This window comes from Lupinus angustifolius, chromosome LG01 (assembly GCF_001865875.1).
Source record: "Lupinus angustifolius cultivar Tanjil chromosome LG01, LupAngTanjil_v1.0, whole genome shotgun sequence".
NCBI lineage: Eukaryota > Viridiplantae > Streptophyta > Magnoliopsida > Fabales > Fabaceae > Lupinus > Lupinus angustifolius.
The window spans coordinates 25,832,734-25,853,262 of record NC_032009.1 but is presented as its reverse complement, the minus strand read 5'-3'; the positions used below and the strand labels follow the sequence as shown (position 1 = coordinate 25,853,262).

The following is a 20,529-nucleotide window of genomic DNA, read 5'->3' as shown; positions in this document are numbered from 1 at the left end:
GGATTGGCCCAGTTGTAGAGTTGTTTTGTCTCCTTGTGGTTGTGGTCGGAAGTCCCCTTCGTCCGCTCGAACGTCCAACTTTACCATCTGCACGCTCCGAGGTCTTTTGGAGGGAGGAACGTGCGGCTTGTTGAAGTGGGGGCGGAGGCTAGTCTGGTAGCAGCTGCGGGCTGAGTGCTAGTAGCTGAATATTTCACCATTAATTTAATCATGGACGAGTTTAAGTTTTTAAAAGAATAAATAACGACACTTTAAATGAATGTACATTTTATATATTTTTTTATTATTCAATTAATCTATCTTATAAAATATAATTAAATATTATTGCCCCTCCTAACCTTTAAATCAAGATCCGTCACTGCATGTAATGAGACTCTTTTTTAGTTTTTTATTTTATTTTTTGTTGTTTTCCATTTGTCTTTCTGTAGTTCACTTTTATTTATTTAATTTTGCATTGAAAAATAGTTTTATATGATAAAGTTCACATTTTTAAGAAGTGTCAAAATACAATTAGATCAAATATTGCCAACTTATTTTTCTTAGGAAAATAATTAATTTTGTAAAAAAATATAGTATATAAAAATTGTACATTCAATACCAAAGAATAAAAATGTTGATTGTATCATTATTAACTAATAACATCAACTTCTAAAAGGTGAATCTACCTTAGCTCAAATATTTCAAGACACACGAGATTATTAGTTTTTTATTTAAGTTTTTACTATCTTTTCATTATTTGGACAATGTACTAATATGGTTGCCTATTAAAACTTAAAGACGTGAGAAAAGTCCAACTCAAATTACTAAATACAACAATAAACTTACATTGTTATAGCCAATGTGGTACTCATAAATCATAATAATACAACAAGGGTAGCAAATTAAATGGACGACGACATTAACAGAAACCACTCTCAATCCACAGATTGAAAATTCCTTATTCGGAAGCTATCCTATAAAATTGAAAATACCTCAAGGTCAGACTTCGGACATTGATACTGAACCTCCTCAATGCTTTTAGCTTCTTCATAGAGCAAGTACTTTATAAAGTAAAAGTGCACATTTATGTTCATTTATTAAAAAAAAAATAATCAATTATTAATGTATAGTTTTTATTAAGGTTCCAAATCAAAATGCATCATTGGCAATGATAATACTCTAAGGTGTCTACAAAAGAATAGTCTAACATGTCTACAAACCGCATATCAGATTTGGCCAGGTGGGACTTCCAACATTGACTTCTAACATTCACTTTCACATGTATAATTAGGTGAATGGTTCTTCTAGCCTATGACAAAGAACTGTTTATTTTAATATCATGTTAAAGTTTTAAAATCAATTGAGATACTCCAAAGATTGAAGTAAAGAATGGAAACTTCCAACAATTGCATTGCATCAAAATTTAATTGTATCATAATATATAAAACATAATGCCGAACATAATTGGATGTTACGTAAAGAAATAAATTAATGGCATATCATAAGGAGATTGGATAATTAATAGTGGTGGATTCCACTAAAATTTTAAACAAAAGTCTTCAAAATGAAAAAATTAAATTTGAATTCCACTAAACAGTTATAATTACATTACCTATTCAAGTCTTTTTAAATTAAAAGCCACTCTCTATAGTCTGTATAATGAACTTGGATGTCATTATACTATACAATTACAGATAGTCACCGAAGTTGCAAGGATAGAGAAAGCCGCCACTGTCTTTTCCTTTGCCTTTTCAACAACTTTTTTTTGGTTCATTTGAAAGGAGAAAAAAAGACAAACTAGTACACATTAGAGAAATCAACTTAAGATGCTTTATGTTTTGTCTCGTTTAGAGAAGAAAACAGGATAAAAAATATTAAAAGAAATAGCATGAGTAGAAAGAAAGAAATGAGAAAATTGTTAAAGTTTAGTATGAATCATAGATGAATTTTCTTGATGAATCAATAAGTATGAAAAATGAATGAATGAGAAAGAAAGCTTAAAGAAAGAAAAGAAAATGAGAATCAAAACTTTCACTCAATAGAGTTACATTTCTGATTGTTGAATTGATTACAAAGATTAGGGGAATAACCCTTTATATACAACAAATATCAAAACAGAAAATAAAAATTGTTAACCAGATAATCGATTAACTCTGTTGTTTAATCGATTATCGCACACAAAATTCACCTTAACAAACTAAACCACCAACCATTTAATCGATTAACTCAAATACAGAATCACAACAACTTTAACAAAAATGAGTTGATCATAAGAGTTGTTTGGTAGAAAAAAGATATGGAAGAATTAGAAGAGTGAGAAAATATATTTTATGAAAAAGATAATTTTACCTTTATAAATAACAATGAATATTTGATAAAGTTAAGAATATTACCGTACTTGCCAAAAAAAACTATCACACTTTACCATTTATTCTCACACAAAGAAGTAACCAAAAGTTGGTGGGTCCCACCACTTTTATTTTCTTCATCTCCTACTCTCTCATAGAGATGGTAAAACGGGCCGCCCGACGCGTTTAACCCATGCCCGTAATAATTTAAGCAAGCACGAACATGCCTACATTGGCTTAACGGACAAAATCCAATGTCATGCCTGTTTTAAAATGGGCTAACGAGTGACTCACAGACATCGTTAAATAATTAAAAAAATAAAAAATTCATATAATAAATAAAATAAAGTTGTTGAAGATAAAAAAATGTAACAAAAACTTTGATATTTTATATGAAGTTGAACAAATAATATTATATCACAATTTTTTTAGAGACCAAAAATCACATTACATCATAACTTATTTGAAAATTTCTTAATTTTTTCTTAAATTATGTTTGTGGGCCCCCGTATTGTCCAACGAAAATGTCAACGGGCTTCGCGGGCAAAATGGGCAGGGCAAAACAGGCAAATGGACAAAATTTGTATGTCCTGTCTACACAAAAATTCGGGCTATGCAGGCGTGCCCGTGGACAATACCCATTTTACTATCTATACTCTCTCATACCAAATGAAGGAAAGAATTTCACTCTCCTTCAATTCTCAATTCCCTTTCTCTTTCTTTGCTTATTCTTTCTAACCAAAGGTAACCTAAGAGTTTTTGGAGGTGATAAAGTCCAAATTTTACAATCATTCATAAATTAAGTTTAAGAAATTACTTTTCAACAACTTCATTTATAATACTAATTACCATCATGAATATTGATATAAATAAATATTTTTTATCCATGCACCTTAAGATTAAGTTTAAGGATAAAAATATATTATATAAACAATATTGTATTGGGGATTATGAGAAATAATAAACTTAGTTTTAAAATGTATATCCATTTTTAACTTCGAATCCCAAGTGTTCTTTATCATAACACAAAGATACGAACTATGATGGATCAGATGTTGATGAAGGGGTAGGAAGTGGTCGTCAAGGTGATTAGAGGAAGCAAGAGGGTTGGGCCCGCCGGTGTAGGTACCTGAAAAGGTTCTCCGACGATCAAGTCAGTATATGAAGTAGAGAGAGTGAGTGATAGGAAGAATAATATTAGAGAGTCAAGGAGTTGAGATTAAGATACTTCCTGTTGGTGGATATTCCTATTTATAGGAGTAAGAGTTGACATTGGGTTCTTGGCTGGTGGTGCGACGCGTGGCCGACCAAAGGTGTTGTCGGGAGTTGCTTTTCCCGTGTCAGGCGGTCTGTAGGATCGTATACTGTGCCCTTCTTGTCTTCTAGCCTGTGGTTGGTTAGGCTCCCGTTCTGCAACCCGTCTGTCGTGCTGGCAGGTAGGTTGGTGGAGTACGGAGAGCATGCTGTCCCTTGGGTCAACTTTGGTGGTCCCAACAAGTGGGCCCACCTCGGCGACCAAACATATGACCTTTGGTTCGCCGGGTAGGAACAGTAATCAATAGAGTTAGTTGAGTTAGTTTGTAGCTTCTAAATATAGCAAGTGGTTAAAGTTAGTTAATCTTATTATAGAAAGGAGTATATTAGTTGGTGAAAGTTTTGAAGTATATGCATATTCATTGATTCAAAAATCTCTCAATCTTCTATCTCATTTTTCTTCACTTTCCTTCTTCTTTCTTACTCAATTCTCCAACATTTGGCATCAAGAGCTTGGAAAGATCAACAAAGTTTCCGCTGCAAGAAGAAAATGGCACAAACAACAAGGAATTATGTTACAACTCTCCCTGTGTTAGATGGCAAAAATTGGAGCAGATGGTGCATACAAATGAAGGCAATACTTGGCTATCAAGATGTTGCTGACATCGTGGAAGAGGGACTGCCAAACTTGGAAGAAGGAGCCACCGAAGCTCAAAGGAATGCACACAAACAGAATAAGAAATGAGACTGCAAGGCAATATGTCTCCNGTCTCCTCCATCAAGCCGTAGACAATGCTCATTTTGAAAAGATTGCAGGATCTGCAACAACAAAGGAAGCATGGGATGTGCTAGAAAAGCACTATGCAGGAACAGCTCAACTAAAGAAATTTCGTCTACAAACCTTGAGAAGGTAGTATGAACTGATGCAGATGGAAGAAGGTGAAGGAATTGTTGATTTTTTCACAAGATTGATCACACACATCAATGTTATGAAAGCATGTGGTGAAAAGATGGAGGATACAATCATTGTAGAAAAGGTGCTAAGATCAGTAATGAGAGGTTGAGGTGATGTAGTGATAGCCATAGAAGAATCAGGAAGAGTGGAGAACATGAAGGTTGAGGAGCTTCAAGGATCACTTGAAGCTCATGAGCAGAGGCTTAATGAGGAACAAGGTTGAGCAACCAGAACAATAAAAAAGAAATGGCTACAAACAGCTTAAAGGATTGAATAAGAGGTTTGATAAGAAAAGGGTCAGATGCTTCAACTGTGACAAATTCGGGCACTACTCAAATGAGTGCCTAGCCCCTAGCAAGAACCAGAATCAGAGGAGACAAGAATCAGAAGCACACCTTGCCAAAGAAGAGATTAATGAATCTGATGAGGAAGTTGTGCAGTTTATGATGACAACAGATAGTTCAACAAGAAGAAGTGACACATGGTACTTGGACTCTGGCTGCTCTAATCACATGACTGGGCATAAAGAGTGGCTTGTGCATTTTGATCCAAGCAAGAGAAGCAAGGTCAAATTTGCAGATAACAGAGTGGTGATCACTGAAGGAATGGGAGATATTCCTCTCAAATTGGAGAATGGCAAGAGAGCTTACATCACAGATGTGTTGCTTGTTCCTGAAATGAGAACAAACCTCATAAGTCTAGGACAACTGCATGAAAAAGGCTTCACTATGAGGCTAAATAATGGAGTTATGGAGGTCCTAGACAACATGAAAGGAAGAATCCTACAAGCTCCTCTATCAAGAAACAGAACTTTCCAAATTCAGCTTGGAATTGGAGACTCTGAGTGTCTCATTGTAGAAGCAGCCTCAAATGAATCCTTACTCTGCCATTTGAGATATGGCCATCTCAACTACAAATATCTCAAACTGCTAAGTACCAAAGATTTGGTCACTAGACTGCCAGAAATCAAGTCTCAAAACTCAGCATGTGACAATTGCTTGATTAGCAAATAAACCAGGTCTACATTTGGTAAGCATACTCAAACAAGAGCCTTAGATATACTACATATTGTGTATTCTGATGTGTGTGGAGGTCCCCTCACTAGGTGGAAACAAATACTTTGTGTCTTTTGTTGATGATTTTAGCAGGAAAATGTGGACCTATCTCATCATGGACTTATCTCATCAAGGCCAAAAGTGAAGTGTTTGAGAACCTGAAGAAGTTCAAAGCTCTAGCAGAAAAGCAATCAGGGAAGCAACTAAAGATCCTTAGAACTGGTGGAGGTGGTGAATTCACCTCAAGAGAGCTTGAATCTTTTTGTGAGGCACATGGCATGATTCATGAGGTTACTGCCCCCTACACACCACAACACAATGGTGTGGTTGAGAGAAGAAACAGAACTATCATGAACATGGTGAGATGCATGTTGAAATGCAAGAGCCTACCTCTTAACCTTTAGGGTGAAGCTATGATGACAACAACATATGTTCTGAATAGATGTCCAACTAAAGCACTGATCAATCAAGTTCCATAAGAAGCTTGGACTGGAAAGAAACAATCAATAGGGCATCTAAGAGTATTTGGATCAGTGTGCTATAAACACATTCCTGATCAATTGAGGAAGAAGTTAGATGATAAGAGTGAACTAATGATCCATGTTGGATACCACTCAACAGGGTTATATAAACTCCTGAATCCTATCACCAAGCAGATAAATTTCAGCAGAGATGTCTACTTTGTTGAGTTGAGCTCTTGGAATGAATCTCTAAAGAAATTTGAGCACAACATGATACCTACCCTGTTTCCTCTGCAAGAAGATCATGACACTGTAGAAGTCTTAGAACCTGAATCACATAATCAGGTGATCAGGGATGCTCAGTGCAGACCAACCAGAACAAGTCATCTACCACTAAGGCTCAGTGAATTTGAAATGTTCTCAGATGATGTGATCACAGATGAAGGAGACCTAGTTCACTTGGCACTCCTAGGTGAGGTTGAGTCAATCAGTTTCAATGAGGCAGTCCAAAAAGATGTTTGGTGTGATGCAATGAAAGAAGAACTCAAGTCCATCAAAAGGAATGACACATGGGAAGAGGCAGAATTACCTACTGGCAAGAAGCCTATTGATGTGAAATGGGTATATAAAGTCAAACTGAGACCAGATGGAAGCATTGCTAAGCACAAAGCAAGACTTGTAGCAAAGGGTTTCATGCAAAAGGAAGGTTGTGACTATGATGAAGTTTTTGCACCAGTTGTCAGGTTTGAAACAGTTAGACTCATTGTGGCCTTAGCTAGCTGGAATGGTTGGAAACAATGGCAACTAGATGTCAAGAGTGCCTTTCTCAATGGCCCTCTAGAGGAAGAGGTATACATTACCCAACCACCTGGATTCGAGACATCAGCAGATAGAACAAAGGTGCTAAGATTGAAAAAGGCACTGTATGGGTTGAAGCAAGCTCCAAGAGCTTGGAACAAGAGAATTGATTCATTCTTAACATCAATTGGCTTCACCAAATGCAGAGTAGAACATGGTGTTTATGTCAATCTGTCTAGCACAGGTGAACTAACTATAATTTGCCTTTATGCAGATGACTTGGTGATTACAGGAAGCAATGAGGCTGAGATCTTGAAGCTTAAAGGAGAACTCAAATCAGAATTTGAAATGACTGATCTAGGAGAGTTAGCCTTCTTCTTTGGCATAGAGTTCCTCAAGACACCAAAAGGAGTCATAATGCACCAAAGAAAGTACATTGTTGATGTACTAGAAAGATTCAAGATGATGAATTGCAAGCCTGCATCAATGCCAGTAGAAGGCAATCAGAAACCAAGTGAAGCAGAGCCTGAAATGCTTGCAGATGCAACTATCTATAAACAGATGGTTGGATGTCTTAGATTTATCTGCCATAGCAGACCCGAAATAACCTATGGAGTAGAAGTGATAAGCAAGTATATGGCAAGTCCTACTCAATCACACTTGGTAGCAGCAAAGAGGATTCTCAGATACTTAAAGGGAACACCAAACTATGGTGTTCTGTTTCCAAAGCAGAACCAGATGAATGAATCAGGATTTGTTGGTTTTTCAGACTCTGATTGGTGTGGAGATAAAGAGGATAGGAGAAGTACCTCAGGGTATGTATTCACCATCTTTGGTGCACCTGTGTCATGGAATTCAAGGGAGCAAGATGTGGTTGCTCTCTCAACTTGTGAAGCAGAATACATTGCAGCCTGCAATGCCACATGCCAAGGTCTATGGCTGATACATTTGATGACAGAATTGAGGTATGGAGAGTTTGAGAACTTTGAGCTAAGGGTGGACAATCAATCAGCAATAAACTTAGCAAAGAATCTCGTTAGCCATGGAAGGAGCAAACACATTGAGTCAAGGTTCCACTTTCTAAGAGATCAAGTTGGAAAGGGAGGAGTTAAGATGGTGCATTGTTCAACAGATTTGCAAAAGGCTGATATTTTGACAAAGGCTCTCCAGGTTGACAAGTTTAAGAGGTTTAGAGATATGTTGAATGTACATTACTTTGATTAAGAGGGGGTGTTAGCAATTGTAATCAATAGAGTTAGTTGAGTTAGTTTGTAGCTTCTAAATATAGCAAGTGGTTAAAGTTAGTTAATCTTGTTCTACAAAGGAGTATATTAGTTGGTGAAAGTTTTGAAGTATATGCATATTCATTGATTCAAAAATCTCTCAATCTTCTATCTCATTTTTCTTCACTTTCCTTCTTCTTTCTTACTCAATTCTCCAACATCACCAAATATCAATTGAAAAAATCTCCCATAGAAAATTGACTATTAGAGTCAAACTTAGCATGTGAAGCGAAACACATGTACAATACTGAAAATCTTAATTAAAAAAATTCCATTCAAAACTTACTATTAAAATCAATCTTACCATGTTAAGGGAAACTCATTAATAATCAACATGCCAAACTTGTTTATGGTCATATCAATTAAATTATCAACATGGTATACTCGCGTTAATTATTCTTTATACTACTTATAGTAACTATATAGTTTTTTCCCTATAAGAAATAAAGTGTTTAAAGTTGTCACCATTGCAAAATAATTATTTTTATATTTATTTATTGAATAATAACTATAGAACTTAAAAGAGAGAGTAAAAAGGTCAATTGAAAAAATGGAAATAGAACATGAGGAAAAGGCTACCAATATGCTATAATAATATATATGTAATTGCAGTTTAAAAAACAAACAAAAAAGCAATATTGCCTAAATTTAAGAAAGAGCATATTATTCTTCTATGAGAAACTAGTAATCTAAGTAAATTGTTCAAATGAAATGAAAAGAGAATATTATGTGTATTGAAAGTTGTAAAACACAATTATGAACTAAGAAAATACTTATCTAAATTAGATCTAGTACAAATGAGTGTTGGGTCAAGTAATACATGTTTGATTCCCCTTAAGTAAGGTTTTAGGTTCGAGTCTTGTGAATAGAAAAAATATCTTGCTGGAGAATTAGCCACACATACCTGTGGAAGTTTCCGGTTCGGACATGATTGCCTCAAGTATAAGAATACTTGTGGGAAAGAATAAAAATTGATCTACTTATCCAACTTATAAATAAAGAGTTGAGAATGATGGTAATGTGTGTTTGGTGTTCAAATGTTCTTCTTTCCCCAAAAGGAGAACATGGATGTTTGGTGTTAAAAGGAGAACATGCATGTTTGGCAAAAAAAAGGTGTTTTAGAAGTCAAAGAAAATTTCTAAGTTAGGTAGATCTGAAAATTTCTTCATGGTTTCTGCTCTTAATTATTGGCACAATTCAACAGGAGGAACATGTTTTGGCACCACTCTAGTTAAATGGCATAATTTCTTCATGGTGTCTAACTTGTGAATTGTTATCAATGTAATGCATACATGCAACATTTTAAATGTGTTTTTGATGAACAACAAAATAACTAAGACGGTATTATACACTATATCTCCCATAATCACATTCAATCACAATTATTGAATCAAGCTACTATACTAAAATATTCTCATTCTCTTGATTTTGTTAATTTTGAACTTTTTTTAGTGTACTTATATATCGTTATAAGTTGAGCTCGATCCACCAAAATAGACCATTTATATTCAATTAAGCTTAAGCAAGTGGAACAAATATTGATTGAACTAAGGTTGAGGCATTGCATTGTTTATGGCTTATGCAATGAGAGTCCACTTACCAAATTGATCGTGTGAATAAAATAGTGAAAATACACATACCTTAGTCTATTACAATATTACAGTACTTAGTATTTTGAAAAAGATTTGACATTTGACATAATTATCATACCTGAACCACAATTGCGGAAGTAATTTATTCGGGAGCAAATAAAAATACAAAGTGTCCATTTCATTTTTAGTAAAATAAAAATGTGGGAGATATGGCAACAAAAAATATACTTTCTAAATGTAAAGATTACTTTTTATTAACTTCGATCATAATAATATCAACTCTGTAAAAAGATAGTGTTGATCTTCTCCAGTATTGGATTGAGATATTGATATATGATACTAAAATTATGTTAAGGCTATAAATTTTTAATTACTTTTCAAATTAAATAATTTAAAAACTTTTAAAAGTTTCTCATTAGTACTAAATAGTCTAATTATAGAGAAAATCTCATTCCGTAAAGACACATTGTGTGTTTAAAGGGAATACTATTATCAATATAGAAAAATCGAGAAACAGATCTATTTTATTTTGGCAAAAAAAAATTTAGATAGTGAAATTTATGAATGTGTAGTTTTTAAGTTAATCAGCTAATTTATTTGACAAAAATAATATACTATTGGATATTGGTAAAGAGCTTATTTCAACAAATTAAGCTACCTCAAATAGATATGAGTTGTTTGGTAACACTAGTAGGTAGCTTATAAGTTATTCAAGTAAAACACATGTTATCTATAAGTCTCATTTAAATCAAAAATCTAAAAGTTTATGTTGAGATGATTGAAATATGTTATTGTATTAGTCTCATATTGTCTAGTATTGGAATAGAATATAGTAACCAATGTTATATATTGGACTCAAGTCCCTTGTTATAATGTGTACCAGATATAAGCACCAAATAGAAACATCACATAGGTAGGTGGACCCATGGGTGTGCTAGGGTTTGTAATATTTATTCTCTAATAATATATTGGTAGTCGTTCAGCGCTCCCGAGGACGTAAGCACAATTGGCTGAATTCCGATAACAAATTCTCTAGTTTCTTATCTTCTATTTATTCTATGTAATTTATTTGATTGATTGTGACCAACGATGCACAACAATCACTTCCGTTGCACCAACAATTGGTATCGGAGCCAATTGATATATGACTCTTAACCCAGACAGCAGATAATGGCTAAAGAGGGTGAAAGCGTGATGACTAGACAAAGTGTGTCAAGGGTAGTGGCAAAGATAGAGTAGATGAGTTGAAGGAGAAGAAAACATGGTGGAACTATGATGGGTGATATATGTTGATCTAGAACCCCAAAAGTGATCAAGGTGGAGATATAGACTCATGTGTTGAGTTTGACTCGGAGATAGGTGCTCGTAATATCTTTCTAGATGTTGAGAGAATGTTCCCATTTGAGATGAGAAGTGGAATATCCTAATGGTGTGTTTGAGATGTCATAGTGAAGGATGTTAATTGTTAGCAAATCCACAAAAGCATAGAGGCGTTCACTGACTTTGATATAGGGTGTAACAGGGACATTGACTTTGATGTAAGTTGTAACACGATCATTCGTGGAGATACAAGGTGTGACATGGACGTTGACTTGGATGTAAGAATTGACACAAACATTAGTTATGGTGGAGTAGGATAGTTCTTTTGAACTAGGATTGTCAGAGTAGACAATGGTGGTAGCAGTTGAGACTTTCTAAGGAAGCTCCAAGGTTCAGTTTGACTGAGTATTGAAGAGGACGATTGTTGGTGAACTTTTGTGTAGATGTTCCAATATATCGAAAGACTTCATTGCAATAGGTGGCTAAGCATCATGTTTCATTTGATAGCAGTACATGAAACTGCACTACAAGTTTGGAGAGGTAGGCTCTTGGTAACATTGTCAAGGATTCCCAGAAGGTCTATGTTGTAGGGGAGCCGTTAAAGAGAATTAGACATTGAACAAGGTGAGGTCATATATTCGCTAAGATGGAGATTCTTGTGTAGATTTCCTAAGGAGTGAGATATTCGTCTATTTCAATCAAGGTGGAGATTGTTGGGATGCTTGAAATATGTTAGTGTGTTAACCCCACACTGTCTAGTATTGGAATAGAGTAGAGTAACCAATGTTATATATTGGACTCAAGTCCTTTATTATAATGTACACTAGATATAAGCACCAAATAGAAACACCTCATGGGCATGTGGGTCCATGAGTGTGCTAGAGTTTGTAATCTTTATTCTCTAATAATATATTGATAGCCGCTCAGTGCTCTCGGAGATATAGGTACAATTGGCCGAACTTCATTAACAAATTCTTTTATTTCTTCTCTTCTATTTATTCTATGTTCTTTATTTAATAGATAACAAATAATGGCTAGAGAAAATGAATGCGCGATGACTAGACAATGTGTGTCAAGTGTAATGGCAAAAATAACTTATTGGCTAGTTGGGCTAAACATAGTTTTATAAGTTAGACACTTATATTATTTTACACTTATCACTTAACTTGTTAGGTAATATTATAAAATAGTTTTAGTTATATAAAACTAAGTTACCATATAGTTATATCAATTACTCATAGTCTATAAGCTATATTTGGCAAAATGGATAAACTCTAAAGAGCTTACCCAAAAGCTTACATAACATACGACTTAAAGAATAAAATTATTGTCCAAAGTAGATTTAAGTTTTTCTAGTATAGTCCCGATGAGCCTATTTTTCACACTGGCTAGTCAGATTGAGTATATAACTGCTCACTTTGTCAATTTTAAAGACCTAATACTTTCAATAAAGTTTAGATGCGATGGTTGAAGAAAAAACAATGAGGATTTGTTGCGTTTTTGTTCTGTTTTGCTAATTTAGTGTTGTTGTTTTTTGTTGATGCCTTTTTTTTTGTGTTGTTGCTATTTTTGGCTTGTGGTTGATGTTGTTTTTGTGCTACTATTGTTTTCTAGTATTAGTTTTGTGCTACTATTGTTTTTTAGTAATAGTGTTGTTCTTTCTATTGTCATCTTCTAAAATCTAAATTTTTTATGAAGTCCCGTTAGATATTTGGATGATTAAAATGTTAAAAGTTTGATTCCTAGAAGTGATATTTGTTAGGAGAAATAATTATACACTCTAAAAAATTAGTCTCTTATCCAAAAGGGTGATAGAAAGTAGTACAAAAAAACATTACATTACATTTTATTTTTAAAAAATCTTGTTGAACCAGCCCGAATACACATTATTTTAGTAGTTAGAATGCAAACCAAACTTTTTTAGCTCAACTTAAAATAAACCCATAGCTTGAAGCGGGTTAATCAATCCATTATGACAACTATACTATAAGCTAATGCAACTAATAAGATTGTTAATTTATTCGGAATTGTTTATTAAAGTAGCGGTGAAAATGGTCCAAACATTTTAATTCTACTTCAAAAAATATGTTGCTACTTTTTTTTAAACAGTCAAGTATTAAACATGTACATAAATAGTATCTTGGAATGCATTATTACAAACTTTAAAATGAATTAATTCATTATTCATACTTGATAATACTAAAAAATATATTTTTTTGTAGAAATTAAAAAGTGTCAAAGGCAAAACAGGAATGCAAAAATTATATTATAACGATAGTTACACCCTATTTTCCTTTACATATAGTATATAAGTTTAGAAATAGAAGTATAAATATACTCATTTATTAAATAATGTAATAATCTACTAACTAATAATGAAGTATGTGATGATTTTATTAGGAGAAAAAATGTATATATTAATAGGGTAAGAGTTTTTAATTATTATTACATTATTCATCATTTGTTTTTAATTATTATTGACTTTTCAAAAAAATAATACAAATAAATGCTGAATAATACACTGAATGTATAAATCATTATTTTGTCAGTATATAAATATTTCATTGTTTTATTAAAGACACAAGTTTTTGTTACTTGTTTGCATTTATTGAAGTTTTGGTAGTCACTTTGAAATTACCTAAATAAGACCCAAGTTGGAATACCAGTGCCAACAAAACAATAAACAATTACCAACAAACCCAAAAAAAACTCTATATCTAATTTCTGAAGAAACAATATTCTAAAAATAAAATAAGAAACTAATTTATTGAATAAAAAGTACAAAATAATTTTCCAAAAATGACAAAACAGATATGCTACAAGTGGACACAAACAAACCACAACTCCAAAAATCTGTTATATTCCTACAATAAAACAAAATTAAAATAAATTTTATTTTGTCCTGTCGAAGAAGAAAAAAGAGAAGTTGCAGAGGCAGAAGAAGCGGCGGCGGCGACGACGGTGGTGGTGGAGAGAATTTGAACCCTAGTCTCTCTCTCCGATATATCGCTTCATATAATAGTAATATCTGTGTTGAATCGAGTTGTTAGAAAATGAGTGGTCCTCCTCCTCCGGCTCCTCTTTCTCGGAGGAACAGCGGCTCCTCTCATAAACGCCCTCCGCCGTTGTCTAAGAAATCCGAAAACGGAACCGCCACCGAACCTTCCACTCAAAACAGGCCTTCCTCTCCCTCTCTACAACAGTATCTACCTTTCTTCATTTCCATTTTTCTTTCAGTGATTTTATCTTTTTGATTCGTTTCCATTTCATGCATTTTTCGAGCGTTACTATATCAAGTGTTAATAGATCGCATATGATTTTAATTCTGATCTGTTTTAATATAATTCATTGTTTGATTTCTGTTTTGTTATTAGTTTCCTTTTTAAGGTACTTAACTAAATCGTTTTAATTTATTTGTTACTGTTTGTTTTCAAGCCTCTGCGTGTAATTAGAAATATGTAGTCACTTTGGAAAAGGATTTAGCATTTGGTAGATATGTCAGAACAAAATCGGAGAACATATTTATGTGTCCGGTGTTTATATGAACAGGATGTGATAAAAGACAAAAAACATGGAACATTTTGGTTCCACAGAAAGGGGTGGGACCAAAGAGATACAAATGTTCTGTTACATTGTGTTTTATTCGTGCACTGTGACTTTCCTTTTATCTTATTATTTTGGTTAATTGAATTAAAGCTTTCAATGTATCTTCTTGAATTAGTATTTTTTGTTTGATTGTGCTTATTAATGAAATTATCTAGGCCTGATGGGGGAGAAAGGACAGTGAAGAAGCTTAGGTTGTCAAAAGCCCTGACTATAAGCGAGGGGACAACAGTTTCTGAAGCATGTCGACGAATGGCAGCTCGACGTGTTGACGCTGTCTTGTTGACTGATGCAAATGCATTGCTATCAGGAATTGTGACTGACAAGGTTTGTATATCTTGTGTGCATGTGTCCATTTTCCATCTAGAATGTGAGTGTCTGCATATGAAATGTTACAAGCATGTGTATCTTGTGTTCAGGATGTTGCTTCTAGAGTTATAGCTGAGGGTTTACGACCAGAGCAGACAATGGTGGCAAAAGTAATGACTCGAAATCCTATATTCGTGACTGCAGATACACTAGCCATTGACGCACTTCAGAAGATGGTCCAAGGTTAGCTACAGCCCTACTGATAATGTCATTGTTATTATTCGATTTTAATCCGACTTTAACTATCTGGTGCCTGATGGTGCAAGAATTGAGTAAATATTTTAATTAGTCATAGGGTGAGCCTCGGCGCAATGGTAATGTTGCTTGCCTAATGACCTGAAGGTCATGAGCTCAAACCCTGAAAAAGCCTATTCGCTGCGAGGGTAAGGCTGCATACATTTATCTTCCCAAGACCCCGATAGGTGGGAGCCTTGTGAAATGAGCCACCTTTTTATCTTTGTATGGATGAAGTTATATTCTATTAATCCACTAAGTAAGATATAATTTTTTTCTTGAAATAATAGGAAAATTCAGGCATCTCCCTGTTGTGGAAAATGGTGAAGTCATTGCCATACTTGATATCACAAAATGTCTTTATGATGCCATATCTAGGATGCAGAAGGCTGCTGAGCAGGGGAGTGTCATTGCTGCTGCAGTTGAAGGTGTCGAACGCCAGCGGGGTAGCAATGTATCTGGTTGGTTAACAATTATCTTTATAAGTTTATATACACATCTCACAGTACTGATTGTGTTTGAAGTTGTGAATTGCATCCACTTGCATGCATATGCCTCTTTACTGTTTATACCATCACTGACATTGTTGTATGTAAGTCATGTTTTTTAATGAAATCTATCATTTTGGCTTACTTATATGCCAGCGAACCTGACGTTTTCTACAACCAATATTAGGCCCAATGGATGAATGGAGAACCAGATGCTTTTAAGTGAATACAAGTTCTGCATGTTTAAGCATTAGATGTGTGGCTTTTACTTCATAAAGCTATATGTAATTCTTCCTATCTTTAAAATTGATTTGAGTGGTTGCCATGCGTTTCCCTTTTGTCTGTTTTGATTCTCATAGTGCTTGTTTTATTACATATTTAGTGTTGGAAATTGCCATATTTCTCTTTCTGTTGTAATGCTGCTAATTTTCTGTTTCAATTGTCATCATCTTTATCAGTTCCAAATGCTTTGATAGAAACATTGAGGGAACGCATGTTCAAGCCTTCGCTGTCAGCTATAATTGGTGAAAATACAAAGTAATTTCCTCATCACATTTTCTTGCATTTGTATGTATCGCTACATGATGGTTATATAATCAGATTTAATTGTTTTACAAAGTTCTGTAGCTGTATGTTTCTAGGTTTGCAACAGCATCAGCATCAGATCCTGTCTACGTGGCTGCAAAAAAGATGCGGGATTTGCGTGTTAATTCAGTTGTTGTCCTGTCACTTTCAGGATCCAAGATTCAAGGGATACTCACGTATGATCTTTTTCAGAGGCTTTATTCTCTCATTTTAGAAGTCAATGATATGGGATAAAATACATGATTGCATGTTTCTTAGATAAGAACTCTCCTTGAATGATATTGGAGCTGGCCTTTTTTTTCCGGCTGTATAATATGTTCTCTAAATCTTTCATGCAGTTCAAAGGATATTCTTATGCGTGTTGTAGCTCAAAATCTTTCTCCTGAGTTGACACTAGTGGAAAAGGTTGGTATTTTTTTTGAAGTAACTCAACTAAAAAGCAGGTTTGTGAGATGTCATTTCTTCTGGCCGGTTCTTATCTTTGCAAGTATTAGAAGTGGCTTGATTTTTTCTTGTTTCTTCCCTTTCTCACTTATAATTGTTTAGGTGATGACTCCAAATCCAGAATGTGCATCAATGGAGACAACAATTCTTGATGCACTGCATATGATGCATGATGGGAAGTACTTGCATCTTCCTGTGGTAGACAGGGGTGAGCTTTGCTTTCTCAATTTCATAGGCAGTTTCTTAATTCTTACCTCATTGTGCTGACTATTAATTTCTGCAGATGGATATGTTGCTGCTTGTGTGGATGTTTTGCAGATAACTCATGCTGCCATTTCCTTGGTAAAATTCATGTTTGAGATATACATAGAATAGATTAGGGGAAGCAGTTTTATTATTTAGCCTTGGAGATGTGGAGGGATCTGGTTATCTGCTGTATGGCAGCATTAGGGAGCACATCTTCTGTCCCATAATGAGTGTCACCTCATGTGCCATAAGCTATGAATGGTCAGAAAAATACTTAAAAATTAAATTTTAACTTTAATATATTTTTTCAACCAATCACAAGGTCATGGCACATGGAGTGACACTCATTGTGGGACAACAGATGTGCACCCGCAACATTACTGTGCATACATGGGTGTGTAGGTTTCTGGTATAGTTGTATATTACATTAGGATCAAACATCAGGTTCAGTTCCTCGGGATATTGATAGTTTTTTCTTAACTCTCTTTCCCTGACATTCACAGAATCCTTTAGTCTTTACTACCCACCAGGGATATATTTGAATTACTGAAATATATTAGATTACAGCTGTTTTAGTTATAACTTTTTTGTAAAATGGTAAATGTCTATGTCTACTTCTAATTGTGCTGCCTTGGTGCACATTTAGGTCGAAGCTGTGTTTTATTGTTGCCTATTAGATTCAGTGATATTGATAGTTTTATATTTATTTGGAGAATTCCGTTGCATATTTGATTGATACCTTATCTCCCTGAATCGTCATAACATTTTAAATTGGTAATCACATAGATTTAATGTTACAGTTCATTCTGTTTGTTGTTCACCTTTAATAACGTTGAAGTATTTTTCTTGTGTAGTGAGAATCATGTGCATATCCTTGTATAACATTTGATACTGTTATACAGATGTCAATTCTGATTACTAAGATATACCTCACAGGTTGAGAGTAGCTCTGGATCTGTCGATGATGTGGCAAATACAATTATGCAAAGATTTTGGGATTCAGCTCTTGCTCTAGAACCACCAGAAGATTCTGACACACATAGGTACTTCTCTGCTTTTACAGACATTTAAACATAAGATTTGTTCTGTTCCGTGAATCAGCCTATATGATGTTTTATTGCAGTGAAGTTTCTGGACTAATGACATCGGATGGGGCAGATACAGTTAAGTCGACATATCAATCTGCAAGTTTTGGAAATTCATTTGCATTTAAATTTGAGGATCTCAATGGCCGTGTGCATCGATTCAACTGCGGTGAGTGACTATGTTGGGAAAAGCATTAGAATGGCTTAGAATCTAAATTCCCCCTTCTTGGATATTAATCACAAACATCATGTAGACATAATATCTGAACCTGGGTCATTTAATTTTTATAATCTTCCCTAAAAACCCTTTGATTCTTATAAGAACTCAACTCTTTACCTTGCCCTTTTTCGTAGGTCCTGAACATCTAGATGAGCTTGTATCTGCAGTCATGCAGAGACTTGATATTAATGAAGGAGAACACCCTGTGATATTGGTTTGTTTTATTCTTGTCCAAATTTGTCTCATTTTTGTAGTACTATATGTACTTATCATCATACTGATTTGTTCCCTTTTTATAGTATGAGGACGATGAAGGTGATAAAATTATTATTGCTACTAATAATGATCTTGCTGCTGCTGTCAGCTTTGCTAGATCTTCAGGATGGAAGGTGAAGTTATCTACGATTCTACGTCTACTACCTTTTTCATATAATGATGTTGGCTTGTATGAGATTGTTCATTTGGATTTGGTCCATACATTCTAATTTAAAGCATCTTTCTGATTCAGGCTTTAAAGTTGTATCTGGACTTCGGCGATTCATCAAAACCAACAACGCCAAAACCTGATATAGCGACTACACAAAAAACGAGTGCTTTGTCTTTCCGTTCTAGTGTTTTTGCTAGTGCTGTTGTTATAAGTAGCATTGGAGTGTTGGTTTATTTAAAGCGCTCCAAACAATGATGTGTTGCCACCACAATCACGCTGTATAAATTCCTGAAATATGCTAATAATGTGATGGTTCTCAAATCTTTGAATCCCTTTATTTGGGGGGTAATTTTCAATGCCATGGTTAATTTATTTGTGATTAGTTTAAGATGGCTACTTATATTTTTTTGGTATGTCTCTTATGTAATTGCAATCAGTATTCTCTTCTCACAAATGGGTATATGTATAGGTCATACAATATTCAGAAATGTTATGACGTGCTGCATTTTTTTATGTTAAAGTTACCTGCAATGTTATCCCTAAATGTATGGAGTTCAATCATTGTGGAACCTTTGCAATTTTTGCTTCTACCTTCCCTAGTTCTACTGTGATGTTTTACACTTAACCCAATCTGGTGAGGCAGAGGGGTTGCTTGCTGGTTTAATCATTTTACCCTATTTGTGTAACCCTAGAGGGCTATCAATTTATTGTTGAATTCTTGTTATTGTTGTAGTGTTAAGATTGCAGATCTCTTGAATGCTAAAAGTTATATTTGGGTTTTTCTGCATTTTAAAAGTTAAATATCTACATTTACATGCTTTAAATTGATAATATATTTTTCTAGGGCAAAAGTAAAAAGAGTTTAATATATTTGCATCTTCAGTGTAAAGTAAAGTTCTTTACTTGGTGAATAATTCTTAAATTTTAATTATTATTGACTCTAAAGGTAATAGAATCAATAAGGCGTTGATTCAGTGGTGTAAGACTTTATTGGATCTTTATATAGGTCAAATATTAAATTCTTGTGAGTAACAATTGTTGGAGGATAATTATGTATCCCGAAAGAAATTAGTTCATTGGTTATAAAAAAAGTAACACTAACATTATAAAAAGAATTCTTATGCTATTCATATACATACCATTTTCTCAACAAGTGCCACTTAAGCCAGACAGGAAATAATATTGAATTGATATTTACAGTTTTGAATTCAGCTTTATTAATACAGCTTACATGGGTGAAATGAGAGGGAAATAAGTAGCTAATAACTAGTTAGTATAACAACCATAATTAACTGGGAACTAACTAAATTTAATAGCAATTTGTGAAGGAATGAAGGTACTGAAAATTTCCATCTTGGACATGAGTGACTTGAAAATATGAAGAGCCACTGGTTTTTTAAGAAAATCAACCAATTGGTGAGCTGATTTCAGTGGAATTAGATGAATGTTCATTTGCAACATTTTCCCTTATAAAGTGGCAATTCATCTGCATGTATTTGGATCTTTCATAGAATTGAGATTAGGCATCATAAAGATTAAAACTTGTTAAATCAAATCCATGTTTCATAGCATAGGCAAGTAGACCAATTGAAGAGAAAAACTTACTTTGATTATATCAAATATCATTTTTACACAAATCAATTCTCTTAAATAATTCTTTCAAAATCAACTTCACTTTTAACAAAAAAAAAAACAATTTTAGCTAAAATCATAATCAAACGTGCTCTTAATAATCAGAAGCTAAAAGTTGGTCATATAGTTTATACTTTTATTGGAGTCACAC

The 20,529-nt window shown here is 34.1% G+C and overlaps 1 protein-coding gene across 3 annotated transcripts; it reads left to right on the top strand.

Moving 5' to 3' along the window:
* On the top strand, positions 13,925-19,258 carry LOC109358618 (CBS domain-containing protein CBSCBSPB3-like). 3 transcript variants are annotated; one of them, XM_019602953.1, is made up of 15 exons: positions 13,941-14,033; positions 14,096-14,247; positions 14,807-14,975; positions 15,068-15,200; positions 15,542-15,712; positions 16,198-16,276; positions 16,381-16,500; positions 16,663-16,729; positions 16,871-16,976; positions 17,052-17,110; positions 17,951-18,057; positions 18,138-18,268; positions 18,454-18,533; positions 18,619-18,708; positions 18,828-19,001. In XM_019602953.1, the coding sequence occupies exons 2-15, from the start codon at positions 14,099-14,101 to the stop codon at positions 18,999-19,001; spliced, it is 1,635 nt and encodes a 544-aa protein (XP_019458498.1). In that variant the 5' UTR covers positions 13,941-14,033; positions 14,096-14,098. The 3 variants fall into 3 exon arrangements, with proteins under 3 accessions (XP_019458517.1, XP_019458506.1, XP_019458498.1); XM_019602972.1 differs by having other exon boundaries at positions 13,925-14,247; positions 15,542-15,697; XM_019602961.1 differs by having other exon boundaries at positions 13,926-14,247; positions 18,828-19,258.